The sequence below is a fragment of the Apis mellifera genome, linkage group LG7 (assembly GCF_003254395.2).
Source record: "Apis mellifera strain DH4 linkage group LG7, Amel_HAv3.1, whole genome shotgun sequence".
Lineage (NCBI taxonomy): Eukaryota > Metazoa > Arthropoda > Insecta > Hymenoptera > Apidae > Apis > Apis mellifera.
The window spans coordinates 13,214,235-13,238,643 of NC_037644.1; the positions used below are offsets into that span (position 1 = coordinate 13,214,235).

Sequence of the window (24,409 nt, forward strand, 5' to 3'; positions counted from 1 at the left end):
ATAATAAATATTCATAAGTGGAAAATATTATTACGTTCGACGTCACGTTTAATATTTAAAGTTTAAAATGTTCTCAATAGTTCTACTACTCTCTTTCTTTCTTTTTTTCTTTCTTTTTTTCGCAAAAATTATCTGTCTCGATATACACGTTCGCGATGAAAATAAAACACTGGGAATATCTGGATTTTAAATCCAATTATCTCGGATCGGATGTGCAAAATGATCGAACTCCTTCGTTAAATCGAATTAATGTAGGTCGAAACCTGCGTAAAAGTAGATCAAGACGAATAGAAGAAGCCGTGTAATCAATAATGTAATTGGTTAAGGGAGAAAGACAGAAAGGAAAGATTATTAATTTCTGTTGTCTCGAGTCTTCTGAATCGAACGCGTACGAGATAAAAAGAAAGTATTCTCGTTTCATCACGTGCGATAAGTCGCGCCATCTGCAATTACAATTGGAACAATTATAACGAATCAAGCCTAATACTATCACGACTAATACTATCATTATATAATACTTATTATACTATTATACTTATTACAATAATACTTATTACATAATACTTGTTCTTCGAAGAGAAATTGTGATTTCCTTATTTCATTATTTTATTATACTATTATATATATATTATTTTTATTATTTTATTATATTATTATATATATTATAATAATACTTGTTCTTCGAGAAAGAACTTGTGATCATTTCATTATTTCATTATTTTATTATACTATTATACTATTATTATATTACTACTATTATATATACTTATATTACTATTATTTTATTATACTATTATACTATTATTATACTATTATACTATTATACTATTATATATATTATACTATTATACTATTATATATTACAATAATACTTATTATTTGTTCTTCGAGAAAGAACTTGTGATCATTTCTTTATTTCATTATTTTATTATACTATTATATATATTATATTATTTTTATTCATTATTTTATTATACTATTATATATATTATAATAATACTTGTTCTTCGAGAAAGAACTTGTGATCATTTCCTTATTTCATTATTTTATTATACTATTATATATATTATATATATTATATTATTTTTATTCATTATTTTATTATACTATTATATATATATTACAATAATACTTATTACGTAATACTTGTTCTTCGAGAAAGAACTTGTGATCATTTCATTATTTTATTATTTCATTATTTTATTATACTATTATATATATATTATATTATTTTTATTCATTATTTTATTATACTATTATATATATTACAATAATACTTATTACTTGTTTTTCGAGAAAGAACTTGTGATCATTTCCTTATTTCATTATTTTATTATACTATTATATATATTATAATAATACTTATTATTTGTTTTTCGAGAAAGAACTTGTGATCATTTCTTTATTTCATTATTTTATTATACTATTATATATATTATATTATTTTTATTCATTATTTTATTATACTATTATATATATTATAATAATACTTATTACTTGTTTTTCGATAAAGAACTTGTGATCATTTCCTTATTTCATTATTTTATTATACTATTATATATATTACAATAATACTTATTATTTGTTTTTCAAGAAAGAACTTGTGATCATTTCCTTATCCTATTATTTTATTTAACCGTGTGTCTTTAAATTGTGAATTCTCGTCATTAATATTTCTGCAACACGCGAACTCGTGAACGAAACATCTCGAATATTTTAGATCCTCGTTCCAAAAAGATGGCCCTCTCGTGTTTCAGAGATCTTGAAATCGCTGTGCAACGACTTCCTGCCGAAAAACGTGTCGGCCATCTTGTACCTGATGAACTACGAGAAGTACGGGCGGAGCACGGCCAGCGCCCAATACTTTCTGCAGCTGGCCGGTTACTTGGGGATTCCGGTGATCGCGTGGAACGCGGATAACTCGGGATTGGAGAGAGTGAGTGGATGCAAATCTTCCTTTCCCTTTCCTCTCTCGGCTATGGAGAAGATGAAGAGGGAAGGAAAAAAGTGTACAGCTTTAACGAAATTGTTCTCGTATACGATGAACGGGGGAAGAGATGGAAAATAAAAGCTTTCCACTTTCGATTTTCAGATGGAATTTCTCCGGTATTTTTACATCGTTTCGAGATCGTTTTTATCCATCCCGTTTATTTCGTTTCATTTCCACGCGATATGCGACTTTATTTGTACGAGTATATATTTCTTAATTTTAGAAGAATTCCAAAATTAATATTTCCATGATGTTCCATTGGCAAAATGGATTAATGGTTTAAGTTAATTCGATCAAACGAAAAGTGGATCGATTGATTTGCTTTTTTAACGTTAACAAAAAAAAATCTTCGATCGATGTAAAAGTGCGATTATTTTATGTACGAATTGAACGATCATCGTTTCCTCTTTTTGAACCCGCCGCAATGGTTCGAATAATAAGAAGCCAATAAAGTTATTCTTTTTCCGGTTTTGAGCTTACACGGAGATTTATTTTTTAGAAAGCAGTACCGCTTTTTATTTACTTTAAAGAAAAATTAAAAATTCAATCGGTGTAGAATAGAAAAGAAGATAATGATCGAATATACAAATCCGTGATTCAAAAACCTTAAATAACCGTGCAAAATATCTAAACAAAAAAGTTGTAGCAACTTGAAAAAAACGAAGAATTGAAAAAGATACTCTAAAGAAACGAACGTTGAAAAAGAGAATATGAAATAATTACTTCAACTTACAAAAAAGAACTTATACAACGATTTAAATTAAAACAGATATTTCGAGATGTCCTATCCATTATAAAATTAAAATTTAACTTCTTAATAATTATCCTATATGTATAATCCATTTAAAAAGAATATTTTAAAATTTCAATGCACAATAATTGTATCGAGACAATTATCTTTCAAGTTATTCGAACCACTGTGCACAAAACAATTTACTCCTCTCCACTTGCTCCTCCATTGAACGCATCCTTCCTCATCTTCCTCATTTCCGATCGAAATCGTTTCCCATTCCTCCCACGACGTCGCTCACGTGTGATTTTCTCGCCACCGTGTTCGTAATTAGAGGTGGGATGGCGGTTGCAGAGGGCGTCGCAGAGTAATCTGCAGTTACAGCTGGCGCCATCGTTGGAGCATCAAACGGCCGCGATGCTGAGCATCCTCGAGAGGTACAAGTGGCATCAATTCAGCGTGGTCACCTCGCAGATAGCGGGCCACGACGATTTCGTGCAAGCGGTCCGCGAGAGAATATCCGAGATGCAGGACACGTTCAAGTTCACGATATTGAACGCGATCCTGGTCACGGATCCCCGCGATCTCATGGAATTGGTGAACAGCGAGTCGAGGGTGATGCTCCTGTATTCGACCAGGGAGGAGGCGATCAGGATACTGGGCGCTGCCCACGATTACAAAATCACGGGGGAGAATTACGTTTGGGTGGTGACGCAGAGCGTGATCGAGAACTTGCAGACGCCCAGCCAATTTCCAATCGGGATGTTGGGTAAGCGTAACATTTCTAAACATTTCTGTAATTATATATTAGGTATAATTAGGTATAATTACCTATATTAGTACATTTATTAGGAATAATTAGGTATTGAGAAAAATTTTTCATGTATAATTATCTATATCACCTATATTGATATATATATTAGGAATAATTAGGTATTGAGAAGAATTTTTCAGGTATAATTACCTATATTAATATATATATTAGGAATAATTAAGTATTGAGAAGAACTTTTGAGGTATAATTATCTATATCACCTATATATATATATATTAGGAATAATTAGGTATTGAGAAGAATTTTTCAGGTATAATTACCTATATTAATATATATATTAGGAATAATTAAGTATTGAGAAGAACTTTTGAGGTATAATTATCTATATTACCTATATTAATATACATATTAGGAATAATAATTAGATACTGAGAAGAATTTTTCAGGTATAATTATCTATATTACCTAGATTAATATATATATTAGGAATAATTAAGTATTGAGAAGAATTTTTTAAGTATAATTACCTATATTAGGTAATATATATTATAATTATCTATGTTACCTATATTATTAGGAATAATTAGGTACTGAGAAGAATTTTTCAGGTATAATTACCTATATTACCTATATTAATATATATATTAGGAATAATAATTAGATATTGAGAAGAATTTGTCAGATATAATTACCTATATTACCTATATTAGTATATATATAATGTATATATTAGGAATAATTAGGTATTGAGAAGAATTTCTCAGATATAATTATTTATATTACCTATATTAATATATATATTAGGTATTGGAATAATTAGGTATATTGAGAAGAATTTTTCAAGTATGATTACCTATATTAGGTATAATTACCTATATTATCTACATTAGTATATATATTAGGAATAATTAAGTATTGAGAAGAATTTTTCAAGTATAATTACCTATATCAGGTAATATATATTATAATTATCTATGTTACCTATATTATTAGGAATAATTAGAGAATGAGAAGAATTACTGAGAAGAATTTTTCAGGTATAATTACTTATATTACCTATATTAATATATATATTAGGAATAATAATTAGATATTGAGAAGAATTTGTCAGATATAATTACCCATATTACCTATATTAGTATATATATAATGTATATATTAGGAATAATTAGGTATTGAGAAGAATTTTTCAGGTATAATTACCTATATTATCTATATTAGTATATATATAATGTATATATTAGGAATAATTAGGTATTGAGAAGAATTTCTCAGATATAATTATTTATATTACCTATATTAATATATATATTAGGTATTGGAATAATTAGGTATATTGAGAAGAATTTTTCAGGTATAATTACCTATATTAGGTATAATTACCTATATTATCTACATTAGTATATATATTAGGAATAATTAGGTATTGAGAAGAATTTTTCAAGTATAATTACCTATATTACCTATATTAATATATATATTAAAAATAATTAAGTATTGAGAAGAATTTTTCAGGTATAATTACCTATATTGATATATATATTAGGAATAATTAGGTATTGAGAAGAATTTGTCAGATTTAACAAAAATTTTAGAAGTTTAAATTTTAAACTTTCCGCCTCGTTCTTTTTTTTTTCGCTCGATAAAGATAAATAGAATTCGATTATCGCAATTCGAGATGATCCCTTTAGCGAAAAGATCTCCGTTGGAGCGTGTGGAAAACAGAATTCCATGAATTTATTTTCCCTTGGAAGGGTGGCGACCCAGAACGATGGAATCTCCAGGAAGGCATCAATTCCCGATTTCCGTGATTCTTATCCTCCTCCTCCTTCTCCTTTTTCTCCTCGTTGAATCGCCCTTTCAAGAAACTGCCCGCTCGACGAGTGCAACGTAGGAAAAATTTCGAGTACGAAATTATTATATCATAAAGATCAACGTGTTGAAAATATTCTTTCATTTCTTTTTTTTTCTCTCTTCTTCCACCTTTCGCTTACGCGAACAACAATTAAAGAGAGATTTAAAATCTCTCTCTCTCTTTCTCTTCATCCCTTTTATCCCCTAATATTTCTCGAGATGTAAAGGGTGTCCCAAAATTTACGCGAGATTTGAATTTGCCGCCATTTTTGCATTAATTATTGGCAACCCTGAAAAAAGAACAAAAATCTCTCTCTCTCTCTTCATCCCCTTTAACTCCTAATATTTCTCGAGATGTAAAGGGTGTCCCAAAATTTACACAAGATTTGAATTTGCCGCCATTTTTGCATTAAGTTGTTGGCAATTGAAAAAAGAACAGTTTGAGAGTTTAAAGTTAATAAAAATGGAGCGTTATACGATACAACAATATCTTAAAAATAATTATATTTAATTCAAATCTTGGGACATCCTTTACATACATCCACTTCGTTCCCAGCGAAATCCCAATCTCGAGGCAGCCCAAATAATGCTCGAGCGATGGAGAGCTTTTCGAATTCAATATTTTCGCGCGAAGAAGAAGAAGAAAAAGGAGAGGAGGAGGATGTTCGTGTGTAAATCTATCGAGGGACGAAAATACGAGAGGAGGAACAAAAGGGAAGAAAGAAAGAGGGTTGCAAGCTAGGAATATCGACGAATGTTCCGCGAATTTTTGTACCCGCGCGTCCTACTCGTCCCCTTGCGAGCTCATCGATTTTCAAAGCTTTCTAGCTTTCCCTACAACTAACATAGCGCACAGGGGTATCGCGTATCGTCGATATCGAAGCTAGAGAACGAAAACGGAGCTCTCGCTCGCAACCTCTATGATGATGAGAATAAAATATTGGAGAAGAGTTCCGTTTGCAAATATGGACGTTTCTCGCTCTCCAATTTCTTTAAAGCTAATGAAATTAATAAAATCATCGTATCGATATTTTCGAGAGTATAATTTTTTCCAGATTGGAGAAAAATGGTGTGATTTTCTAAATTCTCATGACGATTTAAATAATCTTTCATAAAGTGTTACGTTGTAAATAAATATATTTATATATATTATAAATATATTTTAAATTAAATATATTTTTATATATTATAATAAATATATTATAAATTATATAATATAATTAAAGGAAGAAAACGACAAGTTTGAGTTTTTCCATGGAAATATTCTCGAATGGAATTATATATTATAATAAATATATTATAAATTAAATAATATAATCAAAGGAAGAAAACGACGAGTTTGACTTTTTCCATGGAAATATTCTCGAATGAAATTATATATTATAATAAATATATTATAAATTAAATAATATAATCAAAGGAAGAAAACGACAAGTTTAAGCTTTTCCAATAGAAATATTCTCGAATGGAATACTCGATCAACGCACGTTTCCAAAAAAAAACTGCTCGAGAATACTGGATCGTTTGGGGAAGAATTTTAATTAAATCCATTCGAGCGAATTCCTGTCCAACCTGTCCTTCGCCCTCGATCCAAAACCAGCTTCTTCCGGACATAATTCCACTTGCGAAAAAATGTGAACGTATGTACGTTTCAGGTGTGCACTTCGACACGAGCACGGAAAGTCTGGTGAACGAGATCACGACGGCTGTGAAAGTTTACGCGAACGGGGCCGAGGATTTCTTGAACGATCCCGCGAACAAGGATTACACCCTCAACACGAAGCTGAGCTGCGAGGGGAGGGAATCCCGGTGGAACACCGGAGATCTGTTTTTCAAGTAAGAGAAATCTCGATCGATCCTCTTCTTCTTCTCTCGATGGATTTTCAAAAAAAGAGAGAGAGAGAAAAATTCGAAAATTCGATAATAACGAACGATAGAGTAGAAGATTTATGCGATGATGTATCGGTCGATTAAATCCAGATAATCGCGCGACAAATCGAGTGGATAACAAAGATTTAAAAAAATTATAATTCACTTTGTCTCGATCGTTGTTTACCACGATTCCACGTTGATCGTAAATTATGATTAATCGAATACGAATTTATTTCTCGATAAATTCTGGCGATTCGCGGTTATTCGAACGAGCAAAACTTGACCGCGTACGAATATATTATATGAATAAATTGATTGTTGAAATTCTTGGAATTATTCGAAACCAGTTGTTTCCAAATGATTTATCTGATCGAAGGATTTATGAAAGAGGATCCTCGAGTGGAATTATTCATAGGGGGAAAAAGTATGATATAAGTAAGTCGTGCGATCAGATTTATTTGATCGAGGGATTAGAGGATCTTTGAGCGGAATTATTCATAAGGAAAAAGTATAATAGAACAGTAATATAATAGTGAATAACTTAAATGATACAAATATAACGAGTATGATATGTGTAAATTTATTTGGTCGAAGGATTAGAGGATCTTTGAATTATTTATAAGAAAAGAGTGTAATAAAACAGTAATGTAATAGTAAATAACTTAAATAATATAAACATGGATAATAATGGATCTTTGAGTGGAATTATTCATAAGAAAGAAATATAATGACACGAGTTTAAATATCTGAACTTGTGCATCCTCTATAAAAAAAAATTCCAAAATTTCTGTTCACTTTTGGTCGAAGGATTAGAAGATCTTTGAATTATTTATAAGAAAAGAATGTAATAAAACAGTAATATAATAGTAAATAACTTAAATAATATAAACATGGATAATAATGGATCTTTGAATGGAATTATTCATAAGAAAGAAATATAGTAACACGAGTTTAAATATCTGAACTTGTGCATCCTGTATAAAAAAAAATTCCAAAATTTCTGTTCACTTTTGGTCGAAGGATTAGAAGATCTTTGAATTATTTATAAGAAAAGAGTGTAATAAAACAGTAATATAATAGTAAATAACTTAAATAATATAAACATGGATAATAATGGATCTTTGAGTGGAATTATTCATAAGAAAGAAATATAGTAACACGAGTTTAAATATCTGAACTTGTGCATCCTGTATAAAAAAAAATTCCAAAATTTCTGTTCACTTTTGGTCGAAGGATTAGAAGATCTTTGAATTATTTATAAGAAAAGAGTGTAATAAAACAGTAATATAATAGTAAATAACTTAAATAATATAAACATGGATAATAATGGATCTTTGAGTGGAATTATTCATAAGAAAGAAATATAGTAACACGAGTTTAAATATCAGAACTCGTGCATCCTCTATAAAAAAAAATTCCAAAATTTCTGTTCCCTTCTGATGAAACAAAAAGTTGCGAAAAATTCCGGATATAATATGTCGTGCTGTTTTCAAAGGAGAATGACACTTCCTCCAGGTATTTGAAGAACGTGTCCGTGGAGGGGGACCAGGGGAAGCCTAACGTCGAATTCACCCAAGATGGCGTTCTGAAGTCGGCCGAACTGAAAATCATGAATCTTCGTCCCGGGTTGAGCAAACAACTTGTTTGGGAGGAGGTGAGTGAAGCAAGAAAACATCCGCCACCCACGCAATTATTCCCGTCCTTGCACGAGTAGCTTTCGCGTAGATCAGCGAGCAATCGAAAGAAACCGAACGAATCAGCGAAATAGCAAAGAATCCAAGTTGGAAAATATTAGTTTTCCTCGAAGATTCGGGGGAATTTGGAAGGGAAACGAAAGTTGGCGAAAAAGAATTCGAATCCTCTCTAAATTTCTCTTCACGTTCGAACTCTGCAATCTCTTCGTATCATCGCGATTATCCTATTCTTTCTATCGAATTTACGTTGCACGTCTTTGCAAAACTTTGTAAAACTCCGTTAAAAATAATCCAATCCAATATGGAAAAGAGTTCAATCCTTACATAAACACGAGGATATATCGTTTCCTTGTGCAATTATTATCCATCGCAAATGGCGCTTGAGAATTCATTCTCCCCGATAACGAAAACGCTTGTGTCGATCGAATCCTCGAGGATCCTCGACACGATTCGAAGGGAATTGAAATCGAAAGTCGAAAGGAAGAGGAGATTCCATAAAATCTTGGAACGAAAGAATCGAAACGGGATACATCGAGAGATGAAATTCGAATAAACCGCGAACATAGTTTCGATAACGAGGGAGGGGATTCACGTCAAAATATTATTACACGTCGGTTTGGATCGACGAGAATCGGGGAGAATCGGGATTTCACAGAGGGGAAACTTCGTTTTCTAATGGATGCATTTGACGTTTAATTAACGTCCGGCTTCCTATTGATCGAGGGCATACCTACCCCGCCCGACCGTATCGATTCTCGATTCGCGCGTTTTCGCGGGTTCACGCGCCAATTGTCATCCCCCCGTTACGATATAACGACATTCCCTATGCAAAGAGGATTGGAAATTGAGGCACGAGTCTCGATCGAAACTGCTTTACCGCGACATTAACGATCACCGTATTCTACCATGTTTTACAATAGAAAGTTTTTCGTCTTTCGTTTGACTAGATTTAGAGGATAGTAGAAATTGAGTGATTAATAAATAGATTTTACATTTCAGAAATGTAGAAATTTTTCATCTTTCGTTTGATCGATAATAAATAGATTTTACATTTTTCAGAAATGTAAAAATTTTTCATTTTTGATTCGTTTGATTCAAATTTAGGGAATAATAGAAATTGAGCGATAATTAATAGATTTTATATCTTTCAGAAGTATAAAAATTGTTCATCTTTTGTTTAACTAGAGGATAGTAGAAATTAATCGATAATAAATAGATTTTACATCTTTCAGAAGTGTAAAAAAATTAGATTTAGAGGATAATAGAAATTGAGCGATAATAAATAGATTTTACATTTTTCAGAAGTATAAAAATTTTCCATTTTTCGTTTAAGTAGAGGATAGTAGAAATTAATCGATAATAAATAGATTTTACATCTTTCAGAAGTGTAAAAAAATTAGATAATAGAAATTGAGCGATAATAAATAGATTTTTCAGAAGTATAAAAATTTTCGTTTAACTAGGTTTAGAGGATAGTAGAAATTGAGCGATTAATAAATAGATTTTAATAAATAGATCATGTTTCAGAAATGTAGAAATTTTTCACCTTTCGTTTGATTCAAATTTAGGGGAGAATAGAAATTGATCGATGATAAATAGATTTTACATCTTTCAGAAATGTAGAAATTTTTCACTTTTCGTTTAACTAGATTTAGAGAATTGATCGATAATAAATAGATTTTACATGTTTCAGAAATGTAGAAAATTTTCACCTTTCGTTTGATTAGAGGAGAGTAGAAATTGATCGATTTGTATAATAAATAGAGTTGGATATTCACGCGCCAATTGTCATTACGATATAATGTTATTCCCGATGCAAAGAGGATTAAATTCAAACTCGAGTTTCGATCCAGATGCTTTCATGCGTGACATTAACAGCTTCTACATCTTTTAAAATTTTTGTTTGATTCAGATTTAGAGAAGAATAGAAATTTATCGATAATAAATAGATTTTATTATCTTTCAGAAGTCTAAAAAAACTAGATTTAGGAGATAATAGAAATTGATCGATAATAAATAGATTTTACATCTCTCAGAAGTGTAAAAAAACTAGATTTAGAGGATAGTAGAAATTGAGCCATAATAAATAAATTTTACATGTTTCAGAAATGTAAAAAAACTAGATTTAGAAGATAATAAAAATTGAGCCATAATAAATAAATTTTACATGTTTCAGAAGTGTAAAAAAATTAGATTTAGAAGATAGTAGAAATTGAACGATAATAAATAGATTTTACATTTTTCAGAAGTATAAAAATTGTCCATTTTTCGTTTAACTAGATTTAGAGGATAGTAAAAATTGATCGATAATAAATTTAATAAATAAATCTTTCCGAAATGTAGAAATTTTTCACCTTTCGTTTGATTCAGATTTAGGAGAGAGTAAAAATTGATCGATAATAAATAGATTTTACATCTTTCAGAAATGTAGAATTTTCTCATCTTTCGTTTGAGTAGATTTACAGGATAATAAAGATCGATCGATGCAATAAATAGATTTTTCATCTTTCGAAAGAAGGCTTCAATTGAAATCTCGACGAGCCGGGAGAGGAAAAAGATATCACACCTCCGATATCGTTTTTCATATTCACTCACGCACGAACGAATGAGCAAGTGAACAATTCACGAATTCATCCTCGAGAGCCACCATCGATGTATTCAAAAGTCCCTTCGTCGCGGAGTCGCCGCGCTTTTCTCCATCCACGTCCAACAATCGAGCATCCCATTCACGTTTCGCGCGTTTTCGTTTAATACTCGAAACTCGCCCCCTCCATTCAATCCGCCAATCTTTGCCAAACACGACTTCCTCCGCCCGTCAAAGGTCGCGAAGCAATAGCAATAGCTATGCTGTCCATCAGAGAGCTTCGAGTTCTGTTTTTCCAGAATTCGGATCGGCCGAGATTAAAAAAATCCCTCGCGCTTTCGGATGCGAAGGATAATCCTAAGATGAAAGGTGATAGTGAAAGGACTGTTCCTCGTAATTCTGCCGCGTTTACCGTGCGGATCAAGCTTCCATTTTTGGGCGAGAGAGTTTGTCGATCGAGAGATTTTGAGGTTTTTTCGAAATCGTGCTCGAAAATTGACAGATTGGTCCGAAGGAAATTGTTATCTTGGATTGTTCGAGCATAGTTATCGGTAAGATTTGTTCGTAAACAAAGGAACGTGTAGAAATTGCTCGACAATTTGTCCTTTTTCTCGCCCCCAATTTTCTCTTCTCTGTTTTCACGGTTTGCGCAATTTATTTCTCGTTTTCGTTTAGAGAAGGAACGACGCGTTCAACCGTGTGTTCACAAACGCGTGCAGCACGCTTGCCATGGGTATAATTTCATTTCTCTTGGAAATTTAATTCGTCAGATTTATCGCGCCGATCCTTTCTTTCCCGCTTGCATAAACTTTGAACGGGCTCTCATTTCGCGCCCCTTTTTGACAATTGACCCCCGGCGAGGATTAGGAAATTGTTTCGCTTCTTTCTCTCCGTTTGCATCCGCCATTTCATCAACCGTTTCAATCTCGTGGAAATTTTCTTCTTCTTCTTCTTCTTCTTCTTCACCATTTTTACTTTTTAATTTTAATTTTAATTTCGATTGGAATATGATGATAAATTTGCAGAAATTTCGTGGAAATTCTCGTTTTCTCGAGTATTCGTCCTGTATACGAGCAAAATTATTTCCAATTTCTATTTATTTCTATCTTTTAATTTTAATTTCGATAATTTCCACAAATTTCGTGCAAATTCTCTTTTTCTCGTGCATTCGTCTATACGAGAGCGAAAGTATTTCGAGTATATTTTAATTTCGGTATTTCCAAAAAGTCGTTTCGTGGAATTTTGTTTAAACAGATTTCACATTTCTCGTTCTTTAAACCCTTGCAATACAAAATTATTGTTTAACAATTACTTTTCCTTTACTTTTTCGTATTAAATATTCGATTCTGTCGATTCTCTTTTATCTCCAAATTTTCTTATCTTCTCCTCTCACTTTTTCAGATCACTCTTCGAGTTTTTAATTTTAATCTCGATCAAATGAAATATTTTTAGTATTTTTTTTAAATAAAGAAACACTCGAACAGATTTCACAATTCTTAACTCTTCTTCAAACCCTTGCGATGCAAAATTATCGTTTTACAAAAATTAATACAAAACTTCTCGTTTACTCTTTTTTTCCCCTTCGTATTAAATATTCGATTCTCTTTTATCTCCAAATTTTCTCTTACTTCTTCGGATCACTTTTTTATCTTTTAATTCTAGTCTCAATTACATGAAATACTTCCAGCATTTCGAATTTTAATTTTATTTTATTAATATATTATCAGCATTCAATTTCAATATTCAACGAATTAATAACGATCGCACAAATTTCCAAAAAATTGTGGAATTTTTCTTTAAACAGAGAAACATATTTAAATATTCGATCGATCCTCTTCTACCTCCAAATTTCCTCTCGCTTTCGCCTTCTCCCGCTTCTTCCATCCGCCAAAACCGCTATACAGCTATATTCCACTCGTCGAAACCGCGAAAACAATTACGTGAAATGTGTAACACGTAAAACACGGAGTGGAGGGGCGACACGTCCGCGTTGGAAAACGATACGGTCGGGTACACGTGGATATCGACAGGCTGGTCGGGTAAACAGTGATGGGGGGCCGAGGGGGCAGGGGAAATCCCATTTCGGATTTAATTAGTCGCGTTCCACGACTGGAACGGGCGTTATTGAAAATCCGGCGTTAATCACGCTTAATCGAGGCAGGAATAAAATGTCGACTTCCACGTGGCCCGCCCATCGAAAATCGACCGACGATGAAATTGCGAGTCTGCCGACCAACATTCAGACGCAATGTTTGTTGGAAGGCCTGGATTCATCATCGTTGTTGGATCCGATATTTCGATGGATCAATGTGTTTCTCAACTTTTTTTCTACAGAAAAATATAATTTCGAATTATTATTGGGTTGGCAACTAAGTAATTGCGGATTTCAGTTGAAGTTGATGACGATCTAATCAAAGCAATAATCGATTCGGATCGTCACAGTACAACTCGTGAGATTGCAGAGAAGCTTCATGTATCGCATACATGCATTGAAAACCGCTTAAAACAACTTGGCTATGTTCAAAAACTCGATACATGGGTTCCTCGCGAACTGAAAGAAAAACATTTAACGCAACGCGTTAACAGCTGCGATTTGCTAAAGAAACGTAATGAAAATGATCCATTTTTAAAACGACTGATAACTGGCGATGAAAAATGGGTTGTTTACGACAATATCGAGCGGAAAAGATAGTGGAGCAGGCCACGTGAACCAGCTCGAACAACATCAAAAGCTGGTATTCGTCGAAAGAAGGTTTTGTTATCAGTTTGGTGGGATTACAAAGGAATTGTCTATTTCGAACTCTTACCACCCAACCGAACGATCAATTCTGTTGTCTACATTGAACAACTAACGAAATTAAACAATGCGGTTGAAGAAAAGTGGCCCGAATTGACAAATCGAAAAGGCGTTGTATTCCATCGTGACGATGCAAGGCCACACACATGTTTGGTCACTCGGCAAAAATTATTGGAGTTTGGTTGGGATGTTTTGCCACATCTACTATATAGTCCTGACTTTGCACCATCTGATTACTTTTTGTTTCGATCTTTACAAAACTCCTTGAATGGTAAAAATTTCAATAATGACGATGATATCAAATCGTACCTGATTCAGTTTTTTGCTAATAAAAACCACAAGTTTTATGAACATGGGATTATGATGCTGCCTGAAAGATGGCAAAAGGTCATTGATCAAAATTGGCAACACATTACAGAATAAAGTTATTTAGTTCCATGAAAAAATTGTCTTTGATTTTCTAAAAAAAATTCGCAATTACTTAGTTGTCAACCCAATATATTAAGAAATACCTCAGCGACAAATAACTTGTTAGTTTCCAATTTTATCGTTCATATTCGTTGGAGAAACAATCGATAAAGTTACGGATTTTGATCATTAATTCTGACAGTTTGTACTTTTGACATCGCGGTTAAATGTTCCACGATATTTCATCCATGTTACAGCCTCTTCCTTTTAAAGTAAAAATATTCGAAATAGGTAACAGGATTGGGCGTCCGTTTTCCATTACAAAGATGGAGCAAGTTGCTCGAAGAGCGTACATATATATATATATACACTTACACGTTGTTGCATTAACCGCATTCTCGAAGCACTTAGCCGAAGAAAGCACGCTCGTCGATGGGTAAAAAATTTCGTAAAGAAATTACGGAATTTCCTCTCCCGTTCGTTCAATTTTATAATTTGTCAGCCAGCCAATCAAATGATCGCAACGATCTTTTCCCTTCGATTATTTCTTAGAGTCGGAAGAGTTTCAAATTCGATGCTCGATTTAATTTATATGCCAAGTTATATTGCGCTCGACTCGAATCGGTGATGGAACGACGCGGAAATAATTAGAATCGTTACGCATATACGAGGACACGTCTACAGGGAGCGAAAGTTCTCTCTGACCTCGTTCCATCGGTGAACTCGATGCGCTAAATTAACTCGAAGATTTCGATGTTTCTTCTTCCCATTTCTCTCTTTCCTTTATTATTATTATTATTTGGATTCAATTGGGAAATTATAAAGCGAGATTGTCCTTTTCTTCTTTTTTTCGTGTTGATTCTTCGACGAGTATTGCGAAGAAGAAAGAGTATCCTTTATTAGCGAACTCATTGATGGAGCTTCTTTAAAAGGAAATATTCTTTCCTCTTCTCTTATTTCTTGTTTATTGGTTATGGTTTCCTGATGGAGAGAGAGAGAACAAGCACGAGAAAAATTCTTCTGTAAATAGAAAGATTTGATAATTTTAAATTAAAGAATATATATATTTGAAAGAAATATCCGTGTCGATTATTAAAGTAAAAATTATTTCATTCGATCGGAACGTATTTAAATTCCAAGGATACGAAACTATTCAATTTTTCCATAATGCCGTATCATGTATTTTTATCGATAATGTCGTTGTTCGAATGGCGTGGAGTCGAATTGCAACGGAGAGAGCTTAGCCGAAACGCGTCTCGACGTTTTAATTCTCTCTAACGAAACTCTATCTACTTTCAGTTTCGAGAGATTTCACCGTTTCATGTTTCATGTTTTTGCGAATTCATCGGCATTTAACGAACGTGTGTATAAATTTAATTAATTCCAGTCGCGTACGTTCGTGACCGGATGCAGCGAAAAGTGATTATTTTGTTTTTAGGGCAACGGAATAGGAAGGAAAAGCATAATGAAAATGACCGACTACGTAATAAGTATCGCGAAGAATAATATCGATGCACGATCGATATTAGTGAAATATTTAAATTTAATTTTCCAAATAATCGAGACGTGAGTAAATAAATCTTGTTGTTACACGTAGATCGATGATACGAATGTCAACACGTTTATATACAGGAAGAGAATCGTTGGAATCGAGTTGAAATCTAATTAAGATAACGATGGAGAGCCGCCTCCGCGAACTTCTAGTTTCCGTTCAGGAGACAAACCGCAAACAATTGTCGATAGGAAATGAAATATTAATTGGCATCCCGAGTATTTCTTAAGGAGTTGCAGAGCATCGAGAGGAAACGAACTTTCTTCTTTCGCCAATTAAAACAACATTTCTTATTCAAAATGACAATCGCATTTATAAGAAAATATTATTTATTCGAAGCGACTAATTTAAAAAGACTCGATTCAAAACTTTTTTATTCGAAAGTTTCCGATCCACGCGTCGCGAACGTTCCGTGCGAAATGACCTGTCGAGCCCCGATTTGCCTTTATATACGAACCGTAACCGAGTTGGCGAAGTCGAACGGAAACGCCCGAACTCTACCGATCTCACGAAAACTGATATTTCTATCGCGCGAGCGACCAATCGCGTATACCTCGTGAAAGCAAAATACGCTCGTATTCTCGAAATTCTACGCGATTCTCAAATTCAGAACGAACGTTATTCAGCTCTTCGAATTACCGATTCGATAAACACATCGATCCGTAAATTCCGTAAAAACGTAATCGCGCGGGATACAACTTCTTCCAATTCTCGTTAATCCGCCGAAATCGAACGAACGAATCACTAATTCCGCGCCGGGATAATTAATCATTGAAAACGGATCGAGTCGAGCGATAATAACAGCTCGACCCGACATTCTCGAGTGGCTGCCACCTCGATACCGGAGGAGAGTGTACGCGGCGTTATCGCGTGCGAACCATCGACGCGTCCATGTGTGTGCGCGCGTGCGTGTACGTGTATCGATGCACGCAGCGCGAGTAGCATCACGGGCGGAGCGTAATTCGAAACGCGCGGGTGACGGCTAATTAAGGGAATTTCTCGCATTGCGTAACCGGCGCGGCCCGGATATTACCCCGCCTGACAGGTCAGATCTCGATTCTCCGCGGCGTGATTCATCATCGAATTCGAGGGTGAATTTGAACGGGACCCCGTCTCGATCGATTTAGCGCCCGCGTGCTTCCAGCGTTCCGCCATTAAGTCCGATGATTGGGGGCTCGATGGAACGCCGTTTGGTATGCGATTGATGATGATTTTGTAGCGCGCCGATAATCTCTCGATATTTCGATATTTAAGTGTACAAATAAACTGCATCTTCCAATTATCCTTTAATGAAAAAAAAAAAAAAAAAAAAAGAAAAAGAAGCGAAAAAAAATTCGATTCGACGATTTTTGTACACGAGCTGTAATTTATTTTTGAATGAGAGAAATTCGTGGAAATTAGGGGATGTTGCTGTTGCAGATTGATAGATTCGTCGATTTGGATTTTGAAAAGAGGAAGCGAAAGAAGTCGAGGATTATTGGTTATGAAATATAGATAAGGAAGCGTCTCTCTCTCTCTCTTTCATTCTCCAGAAATGAACGATAAAATCATAAATCACTTCGAGATTCGAAAAAACGTGCAGTAATGTTTCAAAAAATTATTGATCTGGTTGATAAACTGCAATCGTTGTCAATCATCGTAATAATTTGGAAGATTTATTAGGCCAATGATTTATTTGTCAATGAATCAATAGTGCAATATTTTCGTGGATTTTATTAACAATTGTTCAATAATTTTTGGCTAGTTGAATTTTGGAAAATTGTCTTCGCGAGATTGTCCAAGATTAATTAGACTCGAAGAATTATCCGAAAATAGAATTTTTGGAAAGTAATTTGATGACAAACAATAAGATTTGTTGAGTTTATTCATTATTGAGCTTCAACTTTGAAGGTTTCATTCCAAGATTATTCCACGTCATCGAACTTTCTCTGTTTTCGCCAAAGCATCTTCTTAGAGAAGTTAGCTTCTTGAAGAGCTTCCTCCTCGAGTATTTTACCCCCGATGCTGGGATAAAATAAACTATTTAAACTTTACATCGAAAGATGTTACAATTAGACTGCAAAAGAATATCGAATATTTGTCCAATCGTGAATGAATTAAAATATAAATGATTATAAAAGTGGAATTCACAAATCATCCCAAAAATAATCCAAGCCATTGATAAAAAAGAAAAACTCGTCTCATGATCAAAACATGAGATCATAAATTTAAAATTATTACGTTCCACACGGTTGCTTAAACTCCCCCTCCCTTGTTGGCAATTGAAATCATTTCAAAGTTTCTTTTGAAAGAGATCCAGGAAACTGCGACCAACGTTTCCTTAAACTACGTCGACTGCAGTAACGTGAAATCAAGAATCGATAGAATAGTTAACCCAAATAGAGATTGCGCGTATCGAAACGATTAAAACGACATTGAAACTCGTAATTTCGTTCGATTTTAACGTATAAGTATCCACAACATAATTATTCCATTCGTGTATCGTTCAATAAAAACGTACAAGTTAATAAAAAGAGTTGACAACCATTTGAAAACTTCAAATTTCCTTTCAAATTTTTTTAAAAGTTATACCATATAATTAAGAATTATAATAATACAGAAATATTTAAACTCATAATAATTTTTGTGTTTAAATATATTGATAAACATTCTTAATATAATAATAATAATCCATTTCAAATATATTTTGTTCCATGAAAAGATTTAATTGTTCGTATTACTAATAAAGAATACATTTAAATATTATTTAACTGTTTAATTAGATGGAAATGGACAATGTGGAAATTATAATGGTCTAATCTCGTGGTTTTATGTTGTAAAAACAATATACTGTGACGCAATATTTAATAAAGAACCTGTGAAAAAAGAAAATTCATGAATCGAAGCACGTGTAAACTTATTACGGGCTTATAAAATTGGTCAATTTTTTTCTGTAGAATATAAAGTGGAGATAAAGAATAAGAATCCGAGGTAATATTGCGTGGATATTGTTCAATTGCCATTAATAAATTTGTAATAATTTGCAATGAAATGACAACATTCGTTTCATTAGAATCCACCACATTGTGTTTTTTTGTGAAAATGGCGAAGGAAGTTTTTTTTGAGTTTCTCAAATATTTTAGAAATTAAAAAAAATGAAAAAATATATTTTATTCTCCCTCTCTAAAAATAATATTAGATTTTGACTTCTTCCACCTTCGTTAATTATACAATACTTTTATTAAGAAATTTTATCCAAGACCAGAAACAGGATGAACAGTATATCCACCATTATCGACATATTTATATCATTCATCCCCTTCTATAGATTTTGCAATTTTTTTCTCTTCATATATCAGGAATTATTAAATTTAACAGTTACAATTATAATAATAAAACATTTTTCTTTAAATTACGACCAAATTTCAATATTTCCATGATCAATTTCTATTAAAGCAATTTTATTAATTGTATCATTACCAATTCTAGCTGGAGCAATCGCTATATTATTATTTTAATACATCATTTTTTGATCCAATAGGAAGTGGTAATCCTATTTTTACATCAACATTTATTTTGATTTTTTGATTTTGATCATCCAGAAGTTTATATTCTAATTTTACCTGGATTTGGATTAATCTCTCTCTCTCTCTCTCTCTCTCTCTCTCTTTGCACGTTCCATCGAGCGAAATTTCGCAAATAATTTATCCATCGTTCGATTCGAGAGACGTCAAACGGTTCGTGCGACTCGGAGGCATTGTGGTGATAATCGCATCAGCGGAGCGACTCTACGCAAACACGAAGTTCGTAAAATTACCGCTGTAGTCACTGCATACAGTCGAATACATATTTAGCAGGATAGTTGCGCCAATCCTGGATGACAGAAGTTGCGACGTTTGGCCACGTTCCAACGTGTGCAATGTCTCCTGTAATCGTTACACCAGTACATTGCCGCCGCTAATCTGCAAAACTTCCGGCGGATCTTCTGCAACCCCGACGTTTGAATCCAGCCGACGTTTTTACGATCCAGGATCCAAAAGACTTTTTACAGTCTTGTCTCTCGGTCCAGAGATCAATTATTTCTTTCCACGCGAAATTTTCGATACTTGGAAAAGAGACGATCGTGTTATTTTTATTGAAATTTGCGAAATATTATATCAAATTAATCGACAAGCATATCTCTAATTAGATATAAAAAGCCGCCATCATCATTTAATTTTAATGATTCGATATTTAATCACTTAATATATTAATTATCTTTTTATAATAGGGTATCTAATCCTAGTTTTTTAAAAAAATTATAAATAATTATTATCAATTAATTTTAAATTTCACCTAATTATTAAATTAAAACAATCTAAATCTGTATTAGAAAAAATTAATTTATAAATCAAGTTTAACTCATATTTATCTTTACTAAAATTTAAATAATATTCGATACAGCAATACGAGTTAATTCGGTTTTCGATTAATAATAACGATTAATAAGTTCGTCACGAGTTTCTGGAAAATTGCGTTTTAGAATCTGCGGTAATAAATTTTTAATCCACGGATTGTTTCGGAAAATATCGTATTTTACAGACGTAACGGATGGTAAAATCGATCGCGTTAAATTTAATTCACAGTTTAATCAATGTAAATTACTTTACGTCCGATTTAATTTATCGCGGACGAAATAAATTGATGATTTTATTATATCCCGAATGATATCTAAACAAAATATTTAAAACACGCAATTATATAACGAACAAGAGAGGGAACAAATTTTTCCAAATTCCCTCTTTAAACTCCTCTCTTTCCTGTCTTCTCGTTTACGATCTCATCGAGTTAATTTCCATCCTCTAAAAATTTATTTAAAAATCACGAAAAATAAAATCCGAAGAGTCGAAACGAGATCGGATCGCGATCAAGCAAGATCGGATTATCCCATTCGATCCAGTGTACTCCTACTTACAAGCGGTTTCATTGGATTAACACAGCCCATTAACGGCGGTGTCGCGTCGTTATCGGCCGCATCCACCAACGCATCGGCCGCAATCGAGCATCCCCCCTGTGGAACGTGTCTGAAATACCGATACACGGATGGAGATGGGCGCGAGTTTCTTACCGAAAATACGATACGAACCGGATGTTTGGGGTAATAAACTGTCTAACGAGCCGCAATATAGATATATATGACTGGTAATAGAACGGTGATTAACGCTGGCTTCCTAACAAGATCATACACCCGCTGCACGAGAACAAGTTGTACGCGAACTTCTTCTGTCTAAGGTTTCGCCTATCGCAGCCTTATTTTACAAAGAGTATACCTTTCGTTTCATTAGCGCGATAACGATATCCTAAATCGAAAATACCTTTTGGATTATTTTTCTTGTTATTGATAATTAATCTTCGTCCGTTATTTATTATCGTTAATCAAGATGAATAAAATATTGGATTGGCAACTAAGTAATTGCGGATTTCAGTTGAAGTTGATGACGACCTAATCAAAGCAATAATCGATTCGGATCGTCACAGTACAACTCGTGAGATTGCAGAGAAGCTTCATGTATCGTGTACATGCATTGAAAACCGCTTAAAACAACTTGGCTATGTTCGAAAACTCGATACATGGGTTCCTCGCGAACTGAAAGAAAAGCATTTAATGCAACGCATTAACAGCTGCGATTTGCTAAAGAAACGTAATGAAAATGATCCATTTTTGAAACGGCCGATAACTGGCGATGAAAAATGGGTTGTTTACAACAATATCAAGCGGAAAAGATGGTGGAGCAGGCCACGTGAACCAGCTCGAACAACATCAAAAGCTGGTATTCGTCGAAAGAAGGTTTTGTTATCAGTTTGGTGGGATTACAAAGGAATTGTCTATTTCGAACTCTTACCACCCAACCGAACGATCAATTCTGTTGTCTACATCGAACAACTAACGAAATTAAACGATGCGGTTGAAGAAAAGCGGCTCGAATTGACAAATCGAAAAGGTGTTGTATTCCATCATGACGATGCAAGGCCACACACATCTTTGGTCATTGGGCAAAAATTATTGGAGCTTGGTTGGGATGTTTTGCCACATCCACCATATAGTCCTGACCTTGCACCATCCGATTACTTTTTGTTTCGATCTTTACAAAACTCCTTGAATAATAAAAATTTCAATAATGATGATGATATCAAATCGTACCTGATTCAGTTTTTTGCTAATAAAAACCACAAGTTTTATGAACGTGGGATTACGATGCTGCCTGAAAGATGGCAAAAGGTCATTGATCGAAATGGGCAACGCATTACAGAATAAAGTTATTTAGTTCCATGAAAAAATTGTCTTTGATTTTCTAAAAAAAAAATCCGCAATTACTTAGTTGCCAACCCAATAATTAAACGATTAGATGAACTATTATTTTTGTGAACATATTAATATTATTAATCGATTCGAATGTTTTAGAAACTTTAAGAATTTTTCTTAAGAATTAGTTGGATCCAAGATTGGCTTCTCCAAAAAGAAATCTCCTTCCTTAAGTAAACGAAAGATCGAAGATCTGTTCACAATTCTACATGAATTCTTCTTCAGCGCGGAAATTAAAAACTTTACAAAGGAGTTTAAACGGAGCATTTGCCCGTTTATCCAAAGTTCATTAAGAGAAAAGATCGGCGAGAAGACCGTCCGGTTCATGATACCCTTGGCCATCGTTCGTCTACCGCGATACCCGCCCTTAATGGAGGGTTGAAAATTGATCGAGGCCATTTACTCGAGCCATCCCACGGGGATCATCGCTCGTGATAATCGGAATCGGAACGGCTTATGTATTTACGCATCCAACCCGATTCTCTGACCACGTTTTCACGGTAATGAGAACCGTGATTAACCGACCTGTCATTAATATTTTTTTCCTTTCATTCTGGTTTCGACATGCCGCGCCCCCAGAGATGATCACGAGAAAATTTCGAATAAAAGAAAAGAGTCTCTGGATAAGTAACTTGACGAGTCTTGCTTAACTTTTTCTTCTAAGTTTCAGAAATTAAAAATGGAGAGTTTAAATAAAGTTTGCTTCGATCGAACGTTTTACGTTTAATAGAAATCGATTAAACCGAGATTAAAATTTCAATTACGTTATAATTTCAAATACAATGATTTCTCGTTTTAAAATGCTTTCTTCTTTCGATAAGATTTTCAGTTGTCGAGAAATCTCTCATTTGTGCCTAGTTCGAGACAAACACAGAGATTCCTGGAAGAACACAGTACTCGTTTCTAAGGAAAAAATAAATTGACTGAAACTTTTAATTCTCGTATTTCGATTGATGAAGAAGAAAAATAGGTTGAATGTTGTACAGACAATAATCCATATTGTTGCGATAAAATAAAATGAATATTGTTGAGAAAGAACGAAGATCATCTCTTGATGAGGTGAAAAAAAGAACTTCAAAAATTCATTTCACTTTCCTTTTTCTCGAAAACTTTCGACAGATCCTTACAATTGGCATTGTAAAGTGACGCGTACAGGACAATTATAAACACATAATTCCCTCGAGATTATCCTCGAATTAACGCCAGCTAAGAAACGGGAGAATCTGTTTGCCTCGATGACGAGGGTTAAAACTCGATTAATCATCAACAACAACAACATATACGATTGTACGACACCGGCTTTTGTCCCTTCGTTCCGCCTCTGGTAAGCCATAGAAATTTCGGTATTTCCCTCCTCCTCTCCAGTTTACAACGTTATTATTTAATCCCCGTATTTAATCCACGCCACTCTCATCTCGATCTTTCCATAATTACTCACGTTCGTTTCTTAATTAGAGAGAGAGAGAGAGAAAGAAGAACACGAGAATCGATGTGAATTTTTCTTTGAGGGAAAAAAATAAAAATATAAAAAAGTAGAATTAATTTTTGTATCATTTTTGTATTTAATAATTTTAAATATCTCGAAAATAAGGGAGCTAAATCTATATAATTTCTTTTGTAGCAATAAAATTAATATAGATTTAGAAATTAAATGTTAAACGAATTTATTAATATCTAGTTTTTTTAGAAAATTTAAGATAAAAATTTAATTTTATTTCTAATATTATGGAAATATAATATTTTTCTTTAAAAATTTAGTTTATGACTAATAATTATTAATTTAAATTTAACATTTTATTTTTCTATAAAAATGTACATTTTAATTAATAAA

General features: G+C 33.3%; 1 protein-coding gene across 7 annotated transcripts in view; it reads left to right on the forward strand.

Moving 5' to 3' along the window:
• Positions 1–24,409, forward strand: part of LOC412818 (NMDA receptor 2) — a 311,909-nt gene that overhangs the window by 242,410 nt on the left and 45,090 nt on the right. For all 7 annotated transcript variants that reach the window (XM_026441777.1, XM_006569470.3, XM_006569473.3 and 4 more), the window contains 4 exons: positions 1,758–1,936; positions 3,075–3,489; positions 7,005–7,185; positions 8,737–8,875. In XM_026441777.1, coding sequence (XP_026297562.1) covers positions 1,758–1,936; positions 3,075–3,489; positions 7,005–7,185; positions 8,737–8,875 — 914 coding nt within the window. The remainder of the gene's footprint in view (positions 1–1,757; positions 1,937–3,074; positions 3,490–7,004; positions 7,186–8,736; positions 8,876–24,409) is intronic.